The 20343-nt window shown below is 44.0% G+C and overlaps 2 protein-coding genes across 2 annotated transcripts; both read left to right on the top strand.

Moving 5' to 3' along the window:
- The first annotated feature begins 4272 nt into the window (after positions 1 to 4272).
- Positions 4273 to 8381, top strand: vgll2b (vestigial-like family member 2b). The gene is made up of 4 exons (XM_041954539.1): positions 4273 to 4564; positions 5054 to 5399; positions 7341 to 7787; positions 8249 to 8381. Exons 1-4 carry the CDS (start codon positions 4478 to 4480, stop codon positions 8290 to 8292), a joined length of 924 nt encoding a protein of 307 aa, XP_041810473.1. The 5' UTR covers positions 4273 to 4477; the 3' UTR covers positions 8293 to 8381.
- A 7002-nt stretch (positions 8382 to 15383) lies between these two features.
- ctsl.1 (cathepsin L.1) lies at positions 15384 to 18525 on the top strand. Its single transcript, XM_041954568.1, has 9 exons — positions 15384 to 15467; positions 15876 to 15973; positions 16268 to 16410; positions 16576 to 16773; positions 16858 to 17049; positions 17346 to 17511; positions 17618 to 17723; positions 18019 to 18122; positions 18280 to 18525. Exons 2-8 carry the CDS (start codon positions 15877 to 15879, stop codon positions 18116 to 18118), a joined length of 1002 nt encoding a protein of 333 aa, XP_041810502.1. The 5' UTR covers positions 15384 to 15467; position 15876; the 3' UTR covers positions 18119 to 18122; positions 18280 to 18525.
- The last annotated feature ends 1818 nt before the right edge of the window (positions 18526 to 20343 follow it).

Genomic DNA, 20343 nt, shown 5'->3' with positions numbered 1-20343 from the left:
GTCACCGGTGAGTAAATCACAGCTCCTGACTGTAGAGGGAGAAATAAAATGAGAGAAAGAAAAGAGGAAGATTAAACAATTGATATTTAACTATTTTGACACAACGCTGCTTTTTGCCTTCTTGCTTTCCCTCCAAACCTGCATAATTTTCCTGCACGTCTTCCTCTGCGTGCGCTCCCACCTTTTTTTTGTTGCACCTGCATGTTCAGAGGTGTGTAAATCTGTACAAACAGGAAGATGTTACAAGACAAGACAGCGAATGACCACACACCTCAAACCAAACTGCCTTCTTCAGTCAGTCACACTATGCCGCAGTTGCCAGAGAGGGTGCACAAACTAAAGCCGGAGTCTGATCTCACTCCCATACCTGGCATTCTGAAGCCACAACACCATGCTGCCGATGTGGAACCTGATCAGTCGTAAATCTTCTCTGTTTGACCATGTGACATGCCACATTTGTGATTCTGCCCTCCGTCCACCCTCCGCATCTCTTTCCCTCCACCCTTTGCCACCCATCGTGCCCTTCTAGCCGCAGCCCCCCTGGCACACTGAAGCAGGAATGTCAGGCAGGGAGGTGACAATCCCGCATGTCCAGATTAGTGTTTCTGTGCGCATCTTTCATGCGTTTGTACCTGTTCCGTTGGGTTTACGTGTGTGTGCATTGTATTGAGCGTGTGAATATGTGATTGTGAGTGCATAACTCCAGCGACCCAGTTGCAACATGGCGGCGGCAGGGTACCCTCAGTAATAGGATGTTAGGAATGTAGCACTCGTCAGCCTCTCTGAGGATGCTGTTAATTCACATTCTGTCCATTTCAGGGGGTTAGCCTTCAATAAACAGTGAACATTTACCTGTGTAGAAGCTCTCTCCGTCTGTGTGTGTGTGTGTGTGTGTGCATGCACGTGCGTGTGTGTGATGTATGAAGTGAAGTGTGCAAATTGCTTCCTTACATTAATGACATTTGTAGCTCTGTTTATTACACTTTTTTTCCCCAGTCAACTTGCACCCCTTAAAGATACCACACAGCAATCATAATCCAGAGTAAAGTCACATGTAAGACCAGGAAAAGACAATCTCAGTGTTTTCAATATTGCAAATCCCAGATTGTACCTTACACAATACACATATAGATATATTGCAGCTGTTAAAGCAACAAGATGTTTTCTATCAATCATGTTTCATGTCCTTGCAAGATAGTTTTCAAGGCAAAAAGTGAGGCTTAGTGCACACTGTGGAAAACGCTGTAGTAAATACTTAAGTGTGCATGATTTCTAATGAATGAGCTAAAACAAATAACAAATCCTGAACATTCCTTATTACTCTTAACTGACTTCTACACTCGAGGTTGGTATTCTGGGTCCTGGTGGTCTGTGTGGACAATGAGGGAGTTGTTTTAGGGAGAAAATAGCTGCACACTTGCACATTCTATCACAGCAGATTTATCACCAACATTTGTGTAGAAGGATGAATGAGCCAAACCTGTCTATACGTGGCCCTGTGTGTGTGTGTGTGTGTGTGTGTGCGCGCGCCATGGTGTCTGTGTTTCCAATGACACTTACTGATGATTTTGAGCAGCTGAGATGAGTTTGTGTGGAACTGGACAACGGGGCAGCTGTACATCTCTGTCTTGGACATATGCACACACACAGACACACATACACACTGAAGCATATAAACAACAGTGGAATCCTGAGGTCCGACCCCCTTGGGACAGAGCCAGACTGGGACCTTAATAAAGGCCTTGTTGTTTCAGGAGGTAGCCTATGTGGTTTCAGGTTCATATCTCAACAAACCCCATTTTACAGACAACCACCACAAGCTTACTGGTTGCATTGTCCTGATTTGCATTTACATACACGATTCTTCAGCTGTTCTTCACATCCTGACAATCTTAATTTAATTTTTGATAGGGTTGATAAAAGTATACCTGTGCACCCTTTTCTTCAATGTACTCTGGTATTTGTAGCAAAGAGTATAAACTATTAATGGTGGTGTCGCAATGTGAATAGTGGTCTAAATAAAACCAGGTTGCCATTACTACCTCAACTGGCCCTGCAACATCCCAGCCAATGAGAGACTTTGCCTGGTCAGACCTCTTTGAACAGAGGCGGGGCCTACAGTGGATGTGCTGCGGGGTCACAAGGAGTGATGTAACCCATGTTTATTTTCAGCATATACACGTAAATGTAGACAGAGAGACACCTCCACACACTTGCGCGCGCACACACACACACACACACACACACACACACACACACACACAAAAGCAACTGTAGACTCTTGCACATACTGTTCTTTGCATGCAAAGACAAATGTGGTGACTGACTTCCTTTTGAACTTTGGGATCTCTGCCATGTGTCTGCAAACTGGTTGTCTGTCTTGCCCTCTTCCTAGTTTGGTCAGTGTTGTGGCGTGTATGTGCACACTCACTGTCAGCAGTGTACACACACACGCACGCACAATTGACAGTAGGGGGTGGCTGTTCTGGGGGAACACGGCCGATTAAATCGAGAAAAGGTGTGTGTATCACTAGGGAAGGCAAGTGGGAGGGAGTGGCAGAGACAGAAAGAGAGACAGAGACACAGAGAGAAATTTAGTCATGGCCATTAATACTAATAGTGGCCTCCCTTCCCTTCTGTCAGCTGCAGCTGTTGATCACGCTGGTGTAACACTGAGCTTTCTAGCATTGCATCACTCTCTTTCTCCATGACTCCAGTTCTGTCCTGCATTACCCTGCATGTATATGGATCTAGCAGCCTGGGTTGCACATCACGTTGCAAGGGTAACGGACTGACGTAGGCGTTGTGCCCCAATAGCGTTAAGATTGATCTGACTGAAAACTGGATTCACTCATTTAAATCTCTTCATTCATTTCTTTTATAAGCTGACGCACTCTGCTGATGCTCCCCTGAGGCTATATGCAAAAGAGCACTATGCAGCTTACAGTATTATGTTGCAGCACTATGCTGTAAAATCAGTTTATCAAGACAGTGATGCAAGACACAGTCAAAGTGAGAACTACGGTGTTGCATGTCAGCTTTATCCACTGCTATTTAAGAGCATGTTGGATTCATTAGCGTGCCATTAACCTGCCACTAGTTATTCATACTATGTGTGATGTATGCATAGCGAGATGTTGGTCATGTTCTCCATCTAGAGAACGCAGCAGAGGGACGATGTAACTTCCCGAGGAGCTCGTCCACTCGCATACATCAGAGACATTCCACCTCATCTGACACTCGTCCATGGAATTCTGCAAATTTTCCACACTATTCTCCCAGGCGCACAGGCAAGTGCCTGTCAAAAAGACTGGCATGCCCAAACATCAGACACCTGTAAACCCTTAGAACAAGAGAACTAAACTGCACTTTCTGGGGAATGTATCTTACTTGCTGTTTGTAAAGCTGCATGTTTGAAAGTTTTTTTTTTTTGGCATTTTGCACATGGATGCATGATGATTTCTGCGCTCCTGTGGTGTTTGTGATTGTCATCGGGTATGTTTGTGTGTGTGTGTGAAAATATCTCTTTGTTTGCACTGCTGATAGGTGATAATTTGTCATAGATTTGTGCAGAGTCCCTTTCTCCTCTGTGCTGGTATGACCAGTGTATGCAACCTATAGTTGACACCAATGTGTCATTCTGGGAACACACTAAATACTTCAGATGACTTGAGGGTTTACTTGGCAACCGATGGCTGTTTTAAGACCATGGATACACTTTCAGCTTGGACTGCGCACAAAATTTTCAAGTATCCGCAGTACATGGAAAGAAATAAAAACTCACTGAATCGCATGTATCATGTGCTCATTGTCGTGTGGCTGGTTATAAAGCTCAATGACTTCATCCACATCTATTTGTGTAACTGGATGACATTCTATTTAACCTTTATTTTGCACACAAAGATTAAGAAGCTGTGGAGGCATGACTACCCCAATGTTGTTTCCAGCTTTTCTAGGAAACGCTTCAGCTTATGTTTTATATCTGAATGGAAATGATCCTAGACTTTGACAAGATTTACAGCTTTACTTCTGACAAGTATCATATGCTTTCAACGACTACAGCTTTTAGCAGACTCCTTTTAAATATCAAAGGAAACAATCCATTTGCTCGTGTGCAATCAACAACCTGCTATAGATGTTGTGCGATAGTGGGAATGTTGGTGGTGTTGATGTGGGGGATGGAGGTCCTGCCTGGCAAAGGTGGGAGGGGTCGACACAGAGATGTACAGGACAGGACACCCACATGCTTGCTCCATAAACCTCACCGCATTTTGCTGCCGCAGCTGTTGCGGCGCACACAGGGAGCGGAGAGGTGCGCTCCTTCTGGAGTGACTATGCCGTGTGTGGCAAGAGCTTTTTCACACTGATCAGCGACCACCGAGCCAGTTTCTCTTTGGCAAAAAACCCCGTAATGTTGTCACTCTCTCTCTCAGCAAGGTCGGATTCCACAGAACAGTGAAGACACCGCTCATTTACCATGAGCTGTTTGGATGTTATGTACCCAGCCTATGGACATTACGCACCGTACGCACCGACCGCTCCTGCTTTTATCAATAGCTTACAGGTAAGAAGTTAGTAAATATCTAAATGTTCCCTTGATATTTCTTCGTATTTCCATTGTTATCGAGGAGATGGAGGTGAGTCGCTGAGAGGAGACGCAACTAGTTTATGCAGCTTGTGCGTAAAAACGAATGACACGCTGGAAAAACCGTTAAAATGTTTTATATGTTCGTGATGTAAGAATTCCCTTGATTTAACGTGTCATGTACGAATGTGCATAGATTATATATATGTTGCGTTTGTGTGTGTGTGTGAGAGAGAGAGTGTATACGTATTTCCAAGCACAGAACTCGTACCCACAAAACTCATATTTTTACGCGCACACGTTCGCTCGCACGCCCTCACACACATGCCAGTGCTGCCACACACACATAAAAAAACATTATGTCAAAATGTCTCATAGACAGCTCCAGAACTGTCCTCTGAAACACCTGTCTTAATCCTCTCCCTGCTCCTCCCCCACTCCCCTGCCTGTCCTCTGACCCCCCCTCAGGCTCCCACAGGTCTGAGCAGAACTTCTTCTCATTGCCGGGATTTTATGGACACTCCCAGGGGTCCCGAGGGGATGTCTGGGGGCCCAGGTACCGGAGGATCAACTTCCTCCTCATCTTCATCTAGCTCTTCCTCGTCCTCTTACACGCCTGCGGCTTTGAGGCCAGACGAGGGCCACAAGGAGAAGCAGGAGGCCCCTGAGGCAGAGTACCTGACTTCTCGCTGTGTCCTCTTCACCTACTACCAGGGAGACATCAGTAGCGTGGTGGACGAGCACTTCTCCAGGGCCCTCAGCACCTACATGGATGGAGAGGGCAAACGGCGGTCATCAGACCAACAGGGCACAGGTATTTGTTTGTTTGTGATGCAAACATTCAGTACATATGCAGTCATATTGGAAGAAGTCAGATTAAAAAGTGTGTCCACAGCTCCAGAAACATATGGTGTCCATTAATTATAATGGAGAGATTTAACAAAGTAGCAGATTTGAGTTTGCTACACTGTATGGATCAAACTGTCCAGAGTATGAACAGAAAGAAAGCAACCATCATGTATTTTGCAAAACCATTAATCAATTAGTTTTTCACAAAATTGATTAGGGATGCAGGAATTGATTAGGAATGTTATTGCACCAGTTAAGATGACCACGATCTTCACAGCATACATATTTCAAGAGCAGTTGCGCCAGCCTGAAAAGAGTTGGTCAACTGAGTTTAGGTTGGTTTTGTGCTCAGATGCTGCAGTTGTCTTTGCGGGTGTCTTGCTTTTGAGGCCACACAGGCTGCGCTGACAGTTCTGCAGAGCACAGCAGAGCGTCAGACAGGTGATGTGATCAGGTGACGAACTGAAGAGCTGCTTGTTGGGACTGTCGTCCCTGGAGAGGTCAGGGATCAGGGTTCAGAGGTCATGGAGGTCAGGAGCTGTTGGCAGTCAAAAGGTAGTTTTTGACTCTGGCTAGGGTAACAATTAAAAGAAAAGTAAGAGAAAGCATGGGCATGTAGATGGAAATCAGGAATCCAATAATTACAATGGGCAACTTTGAATTTTAGGCGCTACATGGTTTTATTTGGTATTCTTTGCCAACCTTGCCACTGCAGACAATGCTGGGATTTATAAGCTATAGTGAAGTATGACAAAACTGTTGTGCAAGTCAAAAAACATCCACATATTCCACAATTAACTCTGAAAAGCATCATGTAGTGATTAAAATCAGCAGCATTGTTTCATGTTATATATTTTTCATTTGTTTTGTTTGCAAAGTAAAAATGGAGTCATTTTCAAATCTTCTAGAGACACCAAAGTCGCTTTCTTCCAGCAGTTTGCAGACCTTCCCTGGATCTCCATGTAGGGCCCATAGCCTCTACTCTGTCTCTGCTGTTGCTGTTAGTCTCTCTTCTAGTTCAGCCGGACGTCTTCATTTCGACACGAACACACGCTTCCTGCCTCACAACAGATGCTATGTTTATACATGGCCGTAAGCGCACAGCCTCGCCGGCGTATCCCCTTCAAACGCCTCTGCGGCTGCCATTCTGACTCTTGCTCCAGCTTTTGCCCCACAATGGTTGCTCAGTCAGTTGCCTGCCTGCTGGTCAGATTTATATACGCTGGGGTCTGTGCGATAGGGGAAGAGGGAAACACTACCTCTCAGGGTGCCGCATGGTGTCTGTTTTCAGAGGAATATCTAAATATAAAAGTATCCTGCTAAAAAACATATAATGGCTCGCTGACATTCTGTCAAGGGCGAGGAGAGGGGGGAGCAGAGAAAACAACAGGTGGGGGTGCAGGAGACAGAGGAGAGGGGTGGCGGGTGCTAGCACAGGGCCAGAGTTGCGTGTCTGAGTGTGTGTGTGTCGGTGCATGTGTGTGTTGTGAGACTTTCAGAAATACTGGGCTGACATGAGAGTGAGAGATGTCACCACAGCGAGTGATTTAAGGCTCTGTGAGCCTTGGGCTCCCTCCAGGTCACAGCGTCTGCCTTATATAGAACTGGAGGATATAGGGACGTCTCTCTTCCTACCTTTCTCTCTGTCACTCTCTCTCTCTGTCCCTCTGTCTGCTAGAACGTGGTTGTGTTTATTTCTGTGTCTTGTTGGGGCTGGGGCTGTGTGACAGTATGATCCAATAGGGAAGATATCTGGGCCAGAGGGTGTAGCAGTCATGTGAGTGACATCTACGTTTTGCTCCTCCTGCCTTTGCATTTGTCTCTATAAATCAAGTGATTCACTCCGCAGTTGTGCAACTGGCCTAAATCGGATCGTCTTTTATCCTCCTTCCCCCTCTCCCGTTAGATACCCCTTCACCTAGCAGTCGACGAAGCTTCCCTCCATCCTTCTGGGACAGTAACTACTCCTCGCCTCAGAGCCGCTCCCACTGTGAGACGGGCGCTCCTTCCTATTCCATGGACCCGTACGCATCAGGGTTGCACCCGGGCCTGCCGCACCCACACGCTCATCCTCACCCACACGCTCATCCTCACTCCCATCCTCACCCACCAGAGAGCTGGGCGTACCCCCAGGCCCAAGCCTACGGGCCACCGCGGCCTCTCCATGAACTGTACTCACCGTCGGCTTTGGAGCCCCACTACGGTCCCCTGCTCATGCCCACAGTGAGGCCACCTCATCTCCCTACCTTGCCAAGCCACTATGAGGTGAGCAAGCTGGAGCCCACTGCCTCCTGGCCCAGCTTGCTTCCCCCAGGAGATGTCAGCCAGACACTGGCACTCAACATGGATGCAGGTAACCACTGAACTGCATCAGGCTTTTGCAAATACTGCACGGACAATACAAGCGTTCCCTTATATACAGTTCAGAAAATGTCTCTAACCAGACCAGATATGAAAAGAAGACAAAGAAAGACACTCACTGCAGGCAAATGCAAATTGCAAATTCAGAATATGAGAGACAAACGTATCATTTTTCCATACTGCGCATGCATGTGTCATATATGTTTTTGTGCCACACATCTGCATCAACTTTGTGCTACCTGCTATAGGAAACGCATGCATACACACATATACTTGCGATGCTGAATACTCTGGGCCCTGCCACACACACACACACTACATCATAATCATCACAGAAGCTCTCTTCCACCCCCCCTCTAAAACAGGATGTTTGGCAAAAGTAGGCTCCATGACAACCTGTGTTCCGTTGTTCGCTGTTGTCCTCCTCATTGTTTCCTTGTCCTTTTTTCTCAGGCCTCCAGCAGCACAAGAAAGGCAAGGAGCTGTACTGGTTCTAACGAGCCCTTCAGTCACATTGACCAGCCATTACCTGATCCAATTAGTCCCTGGACCTGCTCCGCTATTGAGGCAGCGTGTCCCTTTATCCCCCCCCCCCCCCCCCCCCCCCCCCCCCCCCCATACACACACACACACACACACACACACACACACACACACACACACACACACACACACACACACACATATACACACTCCATCCCCATCCATCCACCCCCTTCTCTCTCTGCTCCCGGCCTCCCCTGCCAGTATACAGCCTTGCTCCAGGTCGACGTGTGTGCACCATGGAGATAAAGCAGAGCGAGGGGGGGAGAGAGAGGAAGAGGGAGAGCGTGTCACTGTCTGTAATCTCTGCTGTTGCTCCCTCTTTCGCGGCCCTCTCTCTCTCTCTCCGGGTGCAGCACAGACCTTGGCAAGGTGTGAGCCACAGTGACCTGTTTGGACTGAGAAAGACAGGATCACATCAGACTTTTTGCAGAGGACGGAGAGATGGAGGGATGAATGGAGGGACAGAGGGATGAATAGCGGCGAGCAGGGATTCCCTCCAACCTCCCTGGTTATCTCTGTCTCATGTTCTTTGTTGGTACGGTGGTCGTCATCATCCACTTATCTGCATCGCACAAACGCAACATGCAGCGATAAACAGGAGCAGCAATTATGGCGGTTTATGCTTTGTGACTGTCATCATACCTTTTTTTTTTTTTGGTTGTTATTCTATCATTTTGTTCTCCAGAATAAAGTGTTTCTATTTATTGGTGTTTATGTGCATTTCTAAACTGTTTGGTTAGGCCAGTGTTCTGACATGATTGTGATTCAGTTTATCGTGTTTTCTAAAGAGAGAGGCGGCAGAGGTGACTGGAGGAGTATCTCGCGTGTGCGAAGGAAACTTTCGTGGAGAGTGAAGGTCATCTCTTAAAAACATATCAAAAACGTGTTCAGCTCAACAAGCATTCGCTTGCTCTGGACATGCTCAAAGGTTGTCATCTTTCAATTTGATGATGATGGTTCCAGTTTAGCTCTCTGTGTCATTCTTGGATGTTGGACTCTCTAAATATTTTTTGATTTTTTTTTGTGTGTGTGTCATTTCTCATTTTTGTGTCGAGGAAGATTTTGATGTCAATAAATATTTTTATGGTAAATTGCCACATCTCCTAATCTTTACCTTTATATTTTAAGTAGTATGATCTGAGCTGCTGCTAATTCAAAGTACATAAGCTGAATAATGAATTCTTCCAGAGGACAAATATTAACTGATATTAGTTTCAAGAAATGTATCTCAGTACTGAGAAGAACACATTTGGGGGACAGTGAAGGCTTGATGGAGGCTTTAAGATCAGTTTCTTGTTCACACACTCGACATATCAGTGTGTGGATATTTTAGTAGCTGTTTGAATCCCAGAGACAGTAGCGCGGCCAGATGTGATCAAGGTTACGCCAGGCAACTCCTCTTATTTAAAAGGCCTTCCATTTGAATTCCTGCTTGCATTCACACTTTGTCACCTATAAAGTGGGAACGTGTGGTGAATGCCAGCAATGTGTAACCAGAGAAGAAGCCAGCCATCCCAGCTATGCACCAAATGTTGCTCTGTTATTGATCCGATAATCAGATTATGTGCTAAGGTATGCCAGTCTCGGCCACCGTCACAATTTAGCGGCTGTTATGTGTGACCCCCTCTAGAGAGCAGCCAACAATGTGATTGGCTCTAAGCTGAGGAAACGTGTAGAGTAATGAAATTAGAAGAGTTTACCAGGGAAAGCGTCCCCCTCGGTTTCCCATGCCAAGCATCTTACTGCCGTTTCACACCAGTATTGTCACTGGGCCCGAGGGTTTCCTTTTTACACCAGATCCTCCAGGATCCACTCAATAGTTAGCATGCACCCACAGCTATTGTCACGTTATATCACTGAGATGTCAATAAAGTCTACATCGCATTAATAATAGAGTTTGTGTGGAGGAAACTTTCTGTTGCACAAATGTAATGATGCTGATCATGACAGTGACCTGAACTGATTAATTCAGCTTGTTAAATTCCAAGAGAAAGCAGCGTAAAAAGTAATAATTATAATAATTATAATAACTTTATTTTTATAGCATCTTTAAAAACAGAGTTTACAAAGTGCTTGAGAGACAAAGCAAAAGTAGGATACTCAGAAACACAGCAACAGAAGCAAGACCAAATTAATGTAAAGTTAAAATAAAGTTAAAACAAGAAGACAAAACATGAAAAATATCAATATCGATAAATACAAAATTAAAGCAATAAAAGTAGACATCACATTAAAGCAGAATAATAGACAGCTTCACTTTATTACTGACGTACAATTAAATGTGTGGACGCTGTGTTAACTTATCAACAGACAGTATTTATGAGCCTGAAGAAATGCTGCCCTCTGCTGGTGATTGTATATCACTGCAGAACTGGAGTTTTTCACACCACACTCTGTGAGAGATGCGCTGCCCTCCAAAGGTTCAGAGAAGTAACACCAGAGCTGAGAAAACATGGTTTAAAGTTTTCAGGCTGCCTGGCAACTGTGTAACAGATGGAAAGGCTGGAATTCCTTTATTTTAAGTCTATATAGGCTTTCTTTTACCCTCTGAAATAACTTCCAAAGAGCTCACATAATACAGAGAAAATGGAGATGCTGCACTTTGGCTTTGGGTAATCTTCAGGGAATGCTTGGAGAAACTGCAGTCTCAACACAGTAAAAGTGTTCCTCCCCTTCTTGTTCATTTTAACTAGTTTGTTTGAGAATTATTTTGATTAATTAAGTCAAACACTTCATCACTTCATATTTTTTTTCCGGGAACAATGTCAAACTTTTGCTGGTTCCAGCTTCTCAAACGTGCAGATTTAATGCTTTTTGTTGTTACATAATTGCAAACTGGATATCTTTGGGATTTGGGCAAATAAATTAAGACACATGAGGATGTCATCTTGGGGTCTAGGAAAACAATGACAGGCATATTTCATTACTTCTGAACCATTTTTATATAATAGTAACAGTAATGAAAGTAATTGTCAGTTGGAGCCCAATTTACACTTCTCGCCTGCACAAATTCAATGTGTCTCTTTTGCAAGGTGTCTGTCAGTCTAATATCAGCATTCACAATTAAATTGATAATATAAATCATTTACAGTTTCATGCGTCTCCTTACATGTGACCTAACCACCAAATCACAGGAGTTAAACTGAGATGTCAGTAGCTTTGCTAGGTTTATCCAGTATGATTGGATTTACAGCCTCATTCGGAATAATAACTGAACAATCAACATGTCAGCTCATCAAATTAGATATTGTTGACCAGATATGTAGTCCTGCATTTTGCCTTTGCAGGGCAGCATTATCAAAGATCTGACTGATACTGCAGGAACATTGTACTTAATAGATCCAGACCTGTAGACCCATGTGACTGCCTACGTGTAAAGATTGCAGTCATGAGCACAGTGTGTTTATTTAAGTTTGAGCAAATTTAATGATTCATGGTATGACACGGCAGTGGACAGCACCCGGGTAGACGTCGGCGTAAGGAGATGAGTGTATGTCCTCAGCATTAACCAATGTTTCCTGACTGCAGTTGGTTCTCAGGAAATGCTGGTGTCCATGCATTAAGTCATCTTTTACAGTAAGGCACGCCCTATAAGTTGACCCACATTCAACATCAGCGGCGGCGGATCATAAGACCGAGTCACATGATACAGGATTCACATTCTGAACCACCTGTCTGATCATAACAAGGAGTCAAATCTAAATGAATCAAAATCTGTTTTGCAAATATTTAATTCTTCGCGTGAATGAATGAATGTGATTCAAATTTTAGATTTGCCTTCATTGATCATACAATCTAATCAATGTTGACCTTATGAACAGTTTATTGTTATTCCATCACACCTGATGACCTACACTCAACCTGTATACTGACTGTATAAGGCAATAAACAGAGGCCTGTTTTCCTCAACTCAATTCCAGACACAACTGTACCACCTCTGCAGCGTGAGATTAAGTAAGTTTTGTCTTATCTTATCTTATTAGTTAATTAGTTAAAGAGCTCCGAGCTCGCTGTCGTACTGTCATGTGAAAGCTGAGGGAGACCAATAAAACACAACGACATGCAACCTAAACATGTGGCACAGAATGTGGAAGTGGTGGTGGGAATCACAGAAACTATTTGTGCAGTCAGTTGGTTTCTGTTTTGCCGTTGCAGACACCAACGGACACGCACTCATGAATCTAGTCCTCCAACTTTAAAAAACCTTTACCTGTTCAGGCTACTTCAAGCACACACAAACCTTGATCTATGAACTTAGGACGTTTTCATGTTTGTATTGTGCTGACTCGTGATGCGATCCTGTCACTTGACGGCTGCTGTAAATGTCTGTATAAAGCTGCACTTGACTTCATAATAAAACTCACTATTAGCTCCTCTTTTCACCCCGTCGGGTGACGCCACATTTCACAAAAGCGCAGTTATGGCATGCATCTATATTACACACTATAAAGCACTGGGTTAAAAATTGACCCAGCGTGGGGTCAACACTGGCTTAACTTGACAGTTCAATTGGGTGGCCCAGAGTTGGTGTTATTTTCACTGTGGGCTTACAGGATCAAAACAAACCTTCTATTGGGTGGTTTTCTACCCATTGGTGCCAGGTAATATTCGTGTGTTGGTTAAAAACAACACAACAAAGTTTGCTCACATATTCAGCCATGTTCTTAAAACTACAGCTTCAGTGTAAAACTTCACGTCAGGGAACTGAAAAGTCGATCAACTGGTGGAAAGCAACTAATCACTTTTCCTTAAGTACTGCACTGGACAAGTCTGAGTATTTGCTTGAGTATATCCACTACTGCTTTCTACTGTATCTACTTTGTACTTTACTCTAAAGTACATTGTACTTTTCACTTGACTGGAATTATCTGAAAGCTGTACTCACTAGTTACTTTACAAATTAAGATTTTACATAGAAATACATGTGATAAACTAATGATGCGACTCCATAAAGAAGCAGCATGTGTTTGCATCTATTCGGGGCCCCTCCTCACATTTCAGATGTGTATGAGTTGTTAGTAGCTCCACCAAAGAAAACTCAAAACTGCTGTGATGTATCAAGAGCAGCAGTTCTGTTTCTGTGGTGTTATTGTTCAGTGTTATTAGCCGGCGAACAATTAGCACAGTTTTTACTGGAAGGAGTAAAAACATGCATGCATGCATGCATCAAAGCATGTGTACAAACACTACTGACTGCATGACTGTCTGGGCACAAACAGGCAGAGACATGAGACAAGCTGATATATGACATCAGTAAACTTTTAGCTTAGCTCTCAGTTTTTCCTCACTTCACAGCGTCTTTATGGTCGTAAGTGCTGTCATGGTGTGAAAGCCTTGTGACAGACGGACAGACAGAGAGACGAGCAGGAGGGTGGGGCAGAGTAACAGTCATACAACTATTACAACTCCTGCGAACTACCATGGAAAAATAGGCATGAATATACTGCTTATGCAATATGTTAAAAGTGGTTGATAAGACCAATAATGCACACTTTGGTCACCATCAGAGTGAAACAAATAAAGTCAGTGCCATAGCTGCAATGGCCTTTTCTCCGAATGTGTTTTTGACTGCCAAATAATATTTGCACTCATGTTCCTGACAATGACAAATAGGCAACATTTGCAGAACAAATCAAACCTTACAGTTAAGCTGAAAGCAGAATGTGTGTATGGAAACAGAGAGGAAACCTTGAACAACTGCTCATGGAAACACTCACCAATCATAAATATGTAGAGGAGAGTTTATCAGAATGTGTGTGTGTGTGTGTGTGTGTGTGTGTATGTGTGTGTGTGTGGGCACGTATTACTTATGTTGTGAGGACATAAATCTGTTTACGCTGTCACATTATGGGGACTTGTTGTCCTTATGGGGACAAAATGCAAGTCCTCATACCCCCGATCAGTAAATTTAAGGTGAAGACTTGTGTCAAAGTTGGGGGAGGATAGGATTAGGTTAAGGTTCGTGTAAGGTAGTGTCATCTCAAGTGATGGAAACACAGCTTTGTGTGTGTCGATGTGTATTGTTCACGCTGTGGGGAAATAAATCTGCTTACACAGTCATTGTGGGAACTTGCCTTCCTTATGGGGACAAAGTCCCCGTAATGTAAATCATTAAATTTTAAGAAGACTTTGTTAAGGTTAGGGTAAGGTTAGGTTTAGGCTGAGGTTAAGGTTTGGGTTAGGGTTAGGCAGGTTGTGGTCTCTAGAAAATGAATGCAAGTGTATGTAATGTCCCCAGAAATGATGGAAACATGACTGTGTGTGTGCTTGTTTGTGTATACATATATTTGTTTGTGTTCACGATATTTCAAAATCTCTGGAAACCTTTTCAGTTCGAGGAAAACCGTTCAGTATACTTGTGGGACTGTGTGCATTTTGGTTCGTTCACTTTGTATCTGCCTCCAATTTCAATAAAGAAGGAGAAAAGGCTTCAGTCCCGTGAAGGAGTTCTTAAAAGAGCGAAAGACGAGGTGACACAACTTCAAATAAAACCTGACAATTCATGTAAATCGCTCAGCAAACGTCCAGTAGGTAAGTGCCACCTACGCATCCGAGAAATAAGAACGCCTCCATTTGCCACTCTCACATTTTCCAGCGCGGCATGATGGAGCTGCACAGGTTTCACCTAAAACAGGTGGGCGACGCCGCACGTTAGCGCGTGCATGTGCTGTCGAATGTGTTTGTCTGTTTTACTTTTTCCAGAAGAGTCCCCATCAGCGTGTGACTGTAATCACAAAACACCAGTGGTTTTTCACGTGAAAGCAGCACACAGTATGTGCTTCTTCCTTATGTGTTTGGATAATTCCTAAACAACAAACTGCTGACTAACTGGTCACGTCCTCGTAACAATAATTTAGCCGAGTAACTCCTGATGTTCCTTATTTTGCTGAGGTTGAAAAATATGTTTCCCAAAAAGAACGTCATGCAAAACTTCTCATATGGCCTATTCCCCATTTCAATGATTGACTCTCTGTCTCACTTTATGAGCTGCTGACAGCCACCTGACTGGACGTACTGTGAGTCATAACTGCAGTCGGCTATATAAGAGCGTCTGTCTGTCACAGCCCTGCATCACCTACAGGTGGTTGTAGCTCAAACTTCACCACTCACACCGACATAGAGGCAGGTAAGTGGCTACAGCAAGAACAACAAGACTCACACACACACACATACACACACATTTCCTGTTGTGCAGGTGCATTGATGCAAAGAAGAAACAGACAGGTTACTAAAACCATGCTGTGATGATAGATTCAGTGGCTGCCCTGTAGAGCGACACAACGCAACAAACTGCAAACGCCGACTGATTCGTGAGCAAACACACGAGAAGGAGAATCAAAGCGATGAAAGAAAGATTGAAAGGAACCAGGAAATGGAGCAGATACAGTTGTGGCGCGTATGCCACATCCAACCTGGTGGCAGAAAACATCTGAGAAGCAAAGCTGAAGTGAAAGAGTTCAGTCTCAACCTGTGTGGTTTCCTGCGAGTCACAAGGCACCTCTTTGCTGTCTCTGCTTGCATACTTGCTTGTCAGGATGAAGCTGCTGTTGGTTGCTGCTGCTCTGGCCGTCGCCAGCTGTGCCAGCATCTCTCTGGAGGACCTGGAGTTCCACGCCTGGAAGCTCAAGTTTGGTGAGTGAGTCTTATCAGACCTTCTTTCACTGCGGCCTGTTGTCAAATACAGGAGATCTTGTTCGGTTTCCTGTGAAGATAGTGTCTGTGTGCTCAAGGTGTGCTCCTTCGCACAACACGCACCTAAGGTCTGCAGTAAAGGGATTTGTTATCTGCCTACATGTCTGGTTAATTTCAGATTAGTTACGGCGCACATGTTGTTTGTCAGCTAATGAAATCTCCTAACTGGAAAAGGATTTAATTGATTAATAATTTTCCTCTCTTCTCTTTCTGATTATCTTCTCTGATTGGCAGGGAAGTCCTACAGCTCTCCATCAGAGGAGGCTCAGCGCAAGGAAATCTGGCTCACCAACCGCCGACTGGTGCTCGTGCACAACATCATGGCCGATGAGGGCATCAAGTCCTACCGCCTGGGCATGAACTACTTCGCAGACATGGTATACACAGGAAAACAGAGACGCGACTCTTTCTGAAATCATTTAAATTTGTACTTTCACCGTTTGTGACTGTCATCAATGCCGGTCGCCATCGGCTTGTACAGTGAATGACATTTTGGATGAGATAAAACCCCGTTAAGTGACAGTTTTGTCCCTCTTCACCAGCACAACGAAGAGTACAAACGCCTGATTTCCAAAGGCTGCCTGCGCTCCTTCAACGCTTCCCTTCCTCGCCGTGGCTCTACTTTCTTCCGCCTGCCTGAAGGCATCGAGCTGCCAAACACTGTTGACTGGAGGGAAAAGGGATACGTCACTGATGTCAAGGATCAGAAGCAGTGTGGCTCCTGCTGGGCCTTCAGTGCAGTAAGTGCAAAAATAAGTTGGTAGCCTCTGTTTTGGTAATGCAGGACTGTTTCCTGATTTCAAGTGACCTTGTATCTTTTTCAGACTGGCTCGCTGGAAGGTCAGAACTTCAGGAAGACTGGGAAGCTGGTGTCTCTGAGCGAGCAGCAGCTGGTTGACTGCTCCAGCGACTATGGCAACATGGGTTGCATGGGAGGCCTGATGGACAATGCCTTCAACTACATCCAAGCCAACGGAGGGGTAGACACAGAGGACTCCTACCCTTATGAAGCTCTGGTAAACAGAAAACAGTTTGGTTGAAAGATGAATAATCTGTAAATGCATCAGAGGTGTCATTATAATGCTGGAAAGCAGAGCCAGAGATGCAAATCAACTCATTCAGACAGCGTTAAACACGGTGGCCCTCTATGGAAGAGATGTACAGTACTGCCATCTTGTGGACAAAATGTAGAGTGGGCCTGAAAGCCCTGAGACAACCTTGTCATGGACTTGTGGTTTTTGATTTACACTTAATCACCACTTTCATAATGCATCAGTAAGGCAACAAATCGTGCTGAATTTCTCCCAATTAGGATGGTCAGTGCCGCTTCAAGCCCGACGCCGTTGCTGCCAAATGCACAGGCTATGTCGATGTGAGCCAAGGTGACGAGGATGCCCTGAAGGAGGCCGTGGCCACCATCGGACCTGTGTCTGTGGGCATTGATGCTTCTCAGCTCTCCTTCCAGCTCTATCAGTCAGGTGAGAATTTAAAACACGGCGTTGCTTCTGTATCAAATGTAAGAGGAAATGGGAAATACCGTCCTTTTTTAACCCGTGCATATGTCTGTCTGGTGTGTATTTCTAGGAGTGTATGATGAGCCACAATGCAGCAGCTCAGACTTAGACCACGGTGTGCTGGCTGTGGGCTACGGCACCGACAACGGACGTGACTTCTGGCTGGTCAAGAACAGGTAAACACCTGAATGTGTCGCTCATATTTAAAATCATGGGCTGCTCTCCTGCTCATGCTCAGTCTGCATGGCGTATAAGCGGAGACAGAAAGCTGAGCTGCTGCTTTCACAGACAGCAGCAGTGAGGCGTCTTATTTATAGCTGCGAAAATGAAGTGAAAGTCACTCAGGATATTGTCAACTTCTTAAACTACCCACTCACTTCTATCAGAATTATTATTTCTCTAATATGGCCATTATGATTCTGCCTTACCTAGAGCAGCTGAATATTGTTTGTATTTGGTGTGTTTCTGCAGCTGGGGTCTAGGTTGGGGAGACAAGGGATACATCATGATGACCAGGAACAAACACAACCAGTGTGGCATTGCTACAGCAGCCAGCTACCCCCTGGTCTGAGCAGGTGAGCAGAAACTCAACATACTTGCTTCCTTCTTTTATGACCAAATGCTATTTGAACAAGTTAAACTTCAGGCCGTGCGCACTGAAAGAATGTATGTTTGCACTCGGTGCTTTATCGTCCATTAACTGGTTGTTGTTCATGTTTATTGGATTTTCAGGTCCAGAACTTTCCTCAGTGAAGAGGAGAACAGTGACACATGATTTACTATAATTTAATAGATTTCAAGAAACTGAGTCATGGATCATGTTCTTTTGTGGGTCCTTGGGAGTTAAGAGGATGAAGAGTTCGTCTGAGCCATGGCGCACATTTAACATCACTGTTTCATGCATGATTGTAAATAAATGTAAAAAAATAAAATGTATTTAGCATAGAGATAAAAGAATAAACATTTATTTGTTTTTGATTTTGTTGTTTTTCACTGTCCACCATCATGTTACTGGGACTTTACTCATGTTCTGTGGCTTATCAACAGCGCAGTGTCCTTTTGTCCATCTGTTAGTCCGACTCAAATATCAAGTTAAACCATGACAGGGTTGATATTTATTGAATATATGGAAATTTATTGATGGACTGCCTCCAGGATACAGTATTTAAAGGTAAAAACTTTAGTAACCCACAATCTCGCGCCATCATCAGGTCAAACATTGCATTAGCGTTAGAATTAGCATATCACTCACAGCTATGCCTAAATACAGCCTCAAGGAGCTGCTAGCTAATGATATAGCAATGTCTGGTATATTGTTTTATTATTAGATGTTAGTTATTAAAATTTTTGCTTCCATGATACAAAAGTGAGGCAGCGCTCAGTCAAGTGCTGCTGAACGTATAAATCCAGCTGTTACTTGTACTTACATGTTGGCCAGCTGCAGCAACCTATTAGCTAAGGTTTGCTCCAACACAATTTATTAGGTTCTTACAATTAAAGCTGTTGCCATGTGAGTGTGGCAGATTTTGTTCTATTTTTCAGATTAATCATATGGATGTGTTAATTCCTTGTTGCTTTAGGTCAAAACTCACTGCATTTTTTTGTATATTTTTACTAAAAACATATCGAGCAAACAGTCTCTGAGTTTAAAAGCCCTGCAACTCCACATATACATCAATGTGGCCCACAATGGATCTCAATGCATAGCATGAGAAATTCTGCAGTAGCTGTGGCTCGTTGCAACACTGGCATGGAAATATAGAGGATGAGTCTTACACCTGATGCTGACAAGTGTTGTCACAAGAAAGTTAGACAAAGGACAGCATAAACTGGGACAGGAAATCAACCTCTCGACTTAATCCCTTTCTCAATTGTACAATTGCATGATTTCTAAAAATGACAAGTGATAAACACGAGCTCAAATCTAACTGTAAATGTATGAATTACAACTGCCTCCAGATACCCGGCTTGCATGGAGAAGCTTCAGTTTAACGGTTTGCCTTCAGTCAAAGCTTATGTGCATGACAATGCATTGTGCTCTGTGCTAAATACATAAAAAGGGGCTTTCACCATTTTGAATATGCTTGCTTTAGGCTGAGAACTTTGCTTGAAGACAAGTCGAACATTTATAGATACCATATTTCAGAAAGCAGATTTTGTCCTCATATCTTGGCGCTTTATGTCATATCTGAATTCACTGCCTGCATTGACACCGGTTTTGACTGACATAAATTATTCACCACAAAACAACCGTGTTTGTTGTTCAAAAAGTCTGATGTTTAGGCTCAGATGCTGCCGCTGATACTGGCCTTTCGCTCGCAAACCTCAGGCCGAAGATAAAAGCTGTGGGCAGGGAATTTCAGAAGTGGAAAACTCATTTTGGTAAAGGAATATCTCCCCTTTGGTCGTCTTGGCCGTCTTTGTACTTTGCGTTCGTTGGATAGCATTTTCCCACTTTATCTTCCCGGACACAGGTTGTACTTTCTTCGCATTCTGTGGTTTGTAAAAGGTTATCTCAGATTCATTCCTCATACGCAGGTAGAGACGCTGCCACGGAAAAGGAAAAGTGAAAGCAGATCTGGGTGGCAAATGTGAACACGCAGTGAGACACAACGACAGAGACGGAGAGTGAGCGAAATTATACACTTCTGCGGTTGAATGTCTTGTCTAATGTGCTAAAAAAGCCATTATGGATTTTAGAGAAATGACCTCTATTACCATTAATGTATTTCACAGACTGTCGTTTGCTGTCAAGATCACCCTCTCCCCCATCACATCCTCCCGTCGTGACACTTG

The sequence above is a fragment of the Chelmon rostratus genome, chromosome 15, assembly GCF_017976325.1.
Source record: "Chelmon rostratus isolate fCheRos1 chromosome 15, fCheRos1.pri, whole genome shotgun sequence".
Classification (NCBI taxonomy): domain Eukaryota; kingdom Metazoa; phylum Chordata; class Actinopteri; order Chaetodontiformes; family Chaetodontidae; genus Chelmon; species Chelmon rostratus.
This window is presented reverse-complemented; position numbering and strand designations above follow the sequence as displayed.

Coding starts and splice junctions, on each gene's coding strand:
- ctsl.1 (XM_041954568.1), top strand. CDS start 15,877: ATGAAGCTGCTGTTGGTTGCTGCTGCTCTGGCCGTCGCCAGCTGTGCC. Junction 17,050..17,345: donor CCTACCCTTATGAAGCTCTG/GTAAACAGAAAA, acceptor TCTCCCAATTAG/GATGGTCAGTGCCGCTTCAA. Junction 17,512..17,617: donor CTTCCAGCTCTATCAGTCAG/GTGAGAATTTAA, acceptor GTGTATTTCTAG/GAGTGTATGATGAGCCACAA.
- vgll2b (XM_041954539.1), top strand. CDS start 4,478: ATGAGCTGTTTGGATGTTATGTACCCAGCCTATGGACATTACGCACCG. Junction 4,565..5,053: donor CTTTTATCAATAGCTTACAG/GTAAGAAGTTAG, acceptor ACCCCCCCTCAG/GCTCCCACAGGTCTGAGCAG. Junction 7,788..8,248: donor GGCACTCAACATGGATGCAG/GTAACCACTGAA, acceptor CTTTTTTCTCAG/GCCTCCAGCAGCACAAGAAA.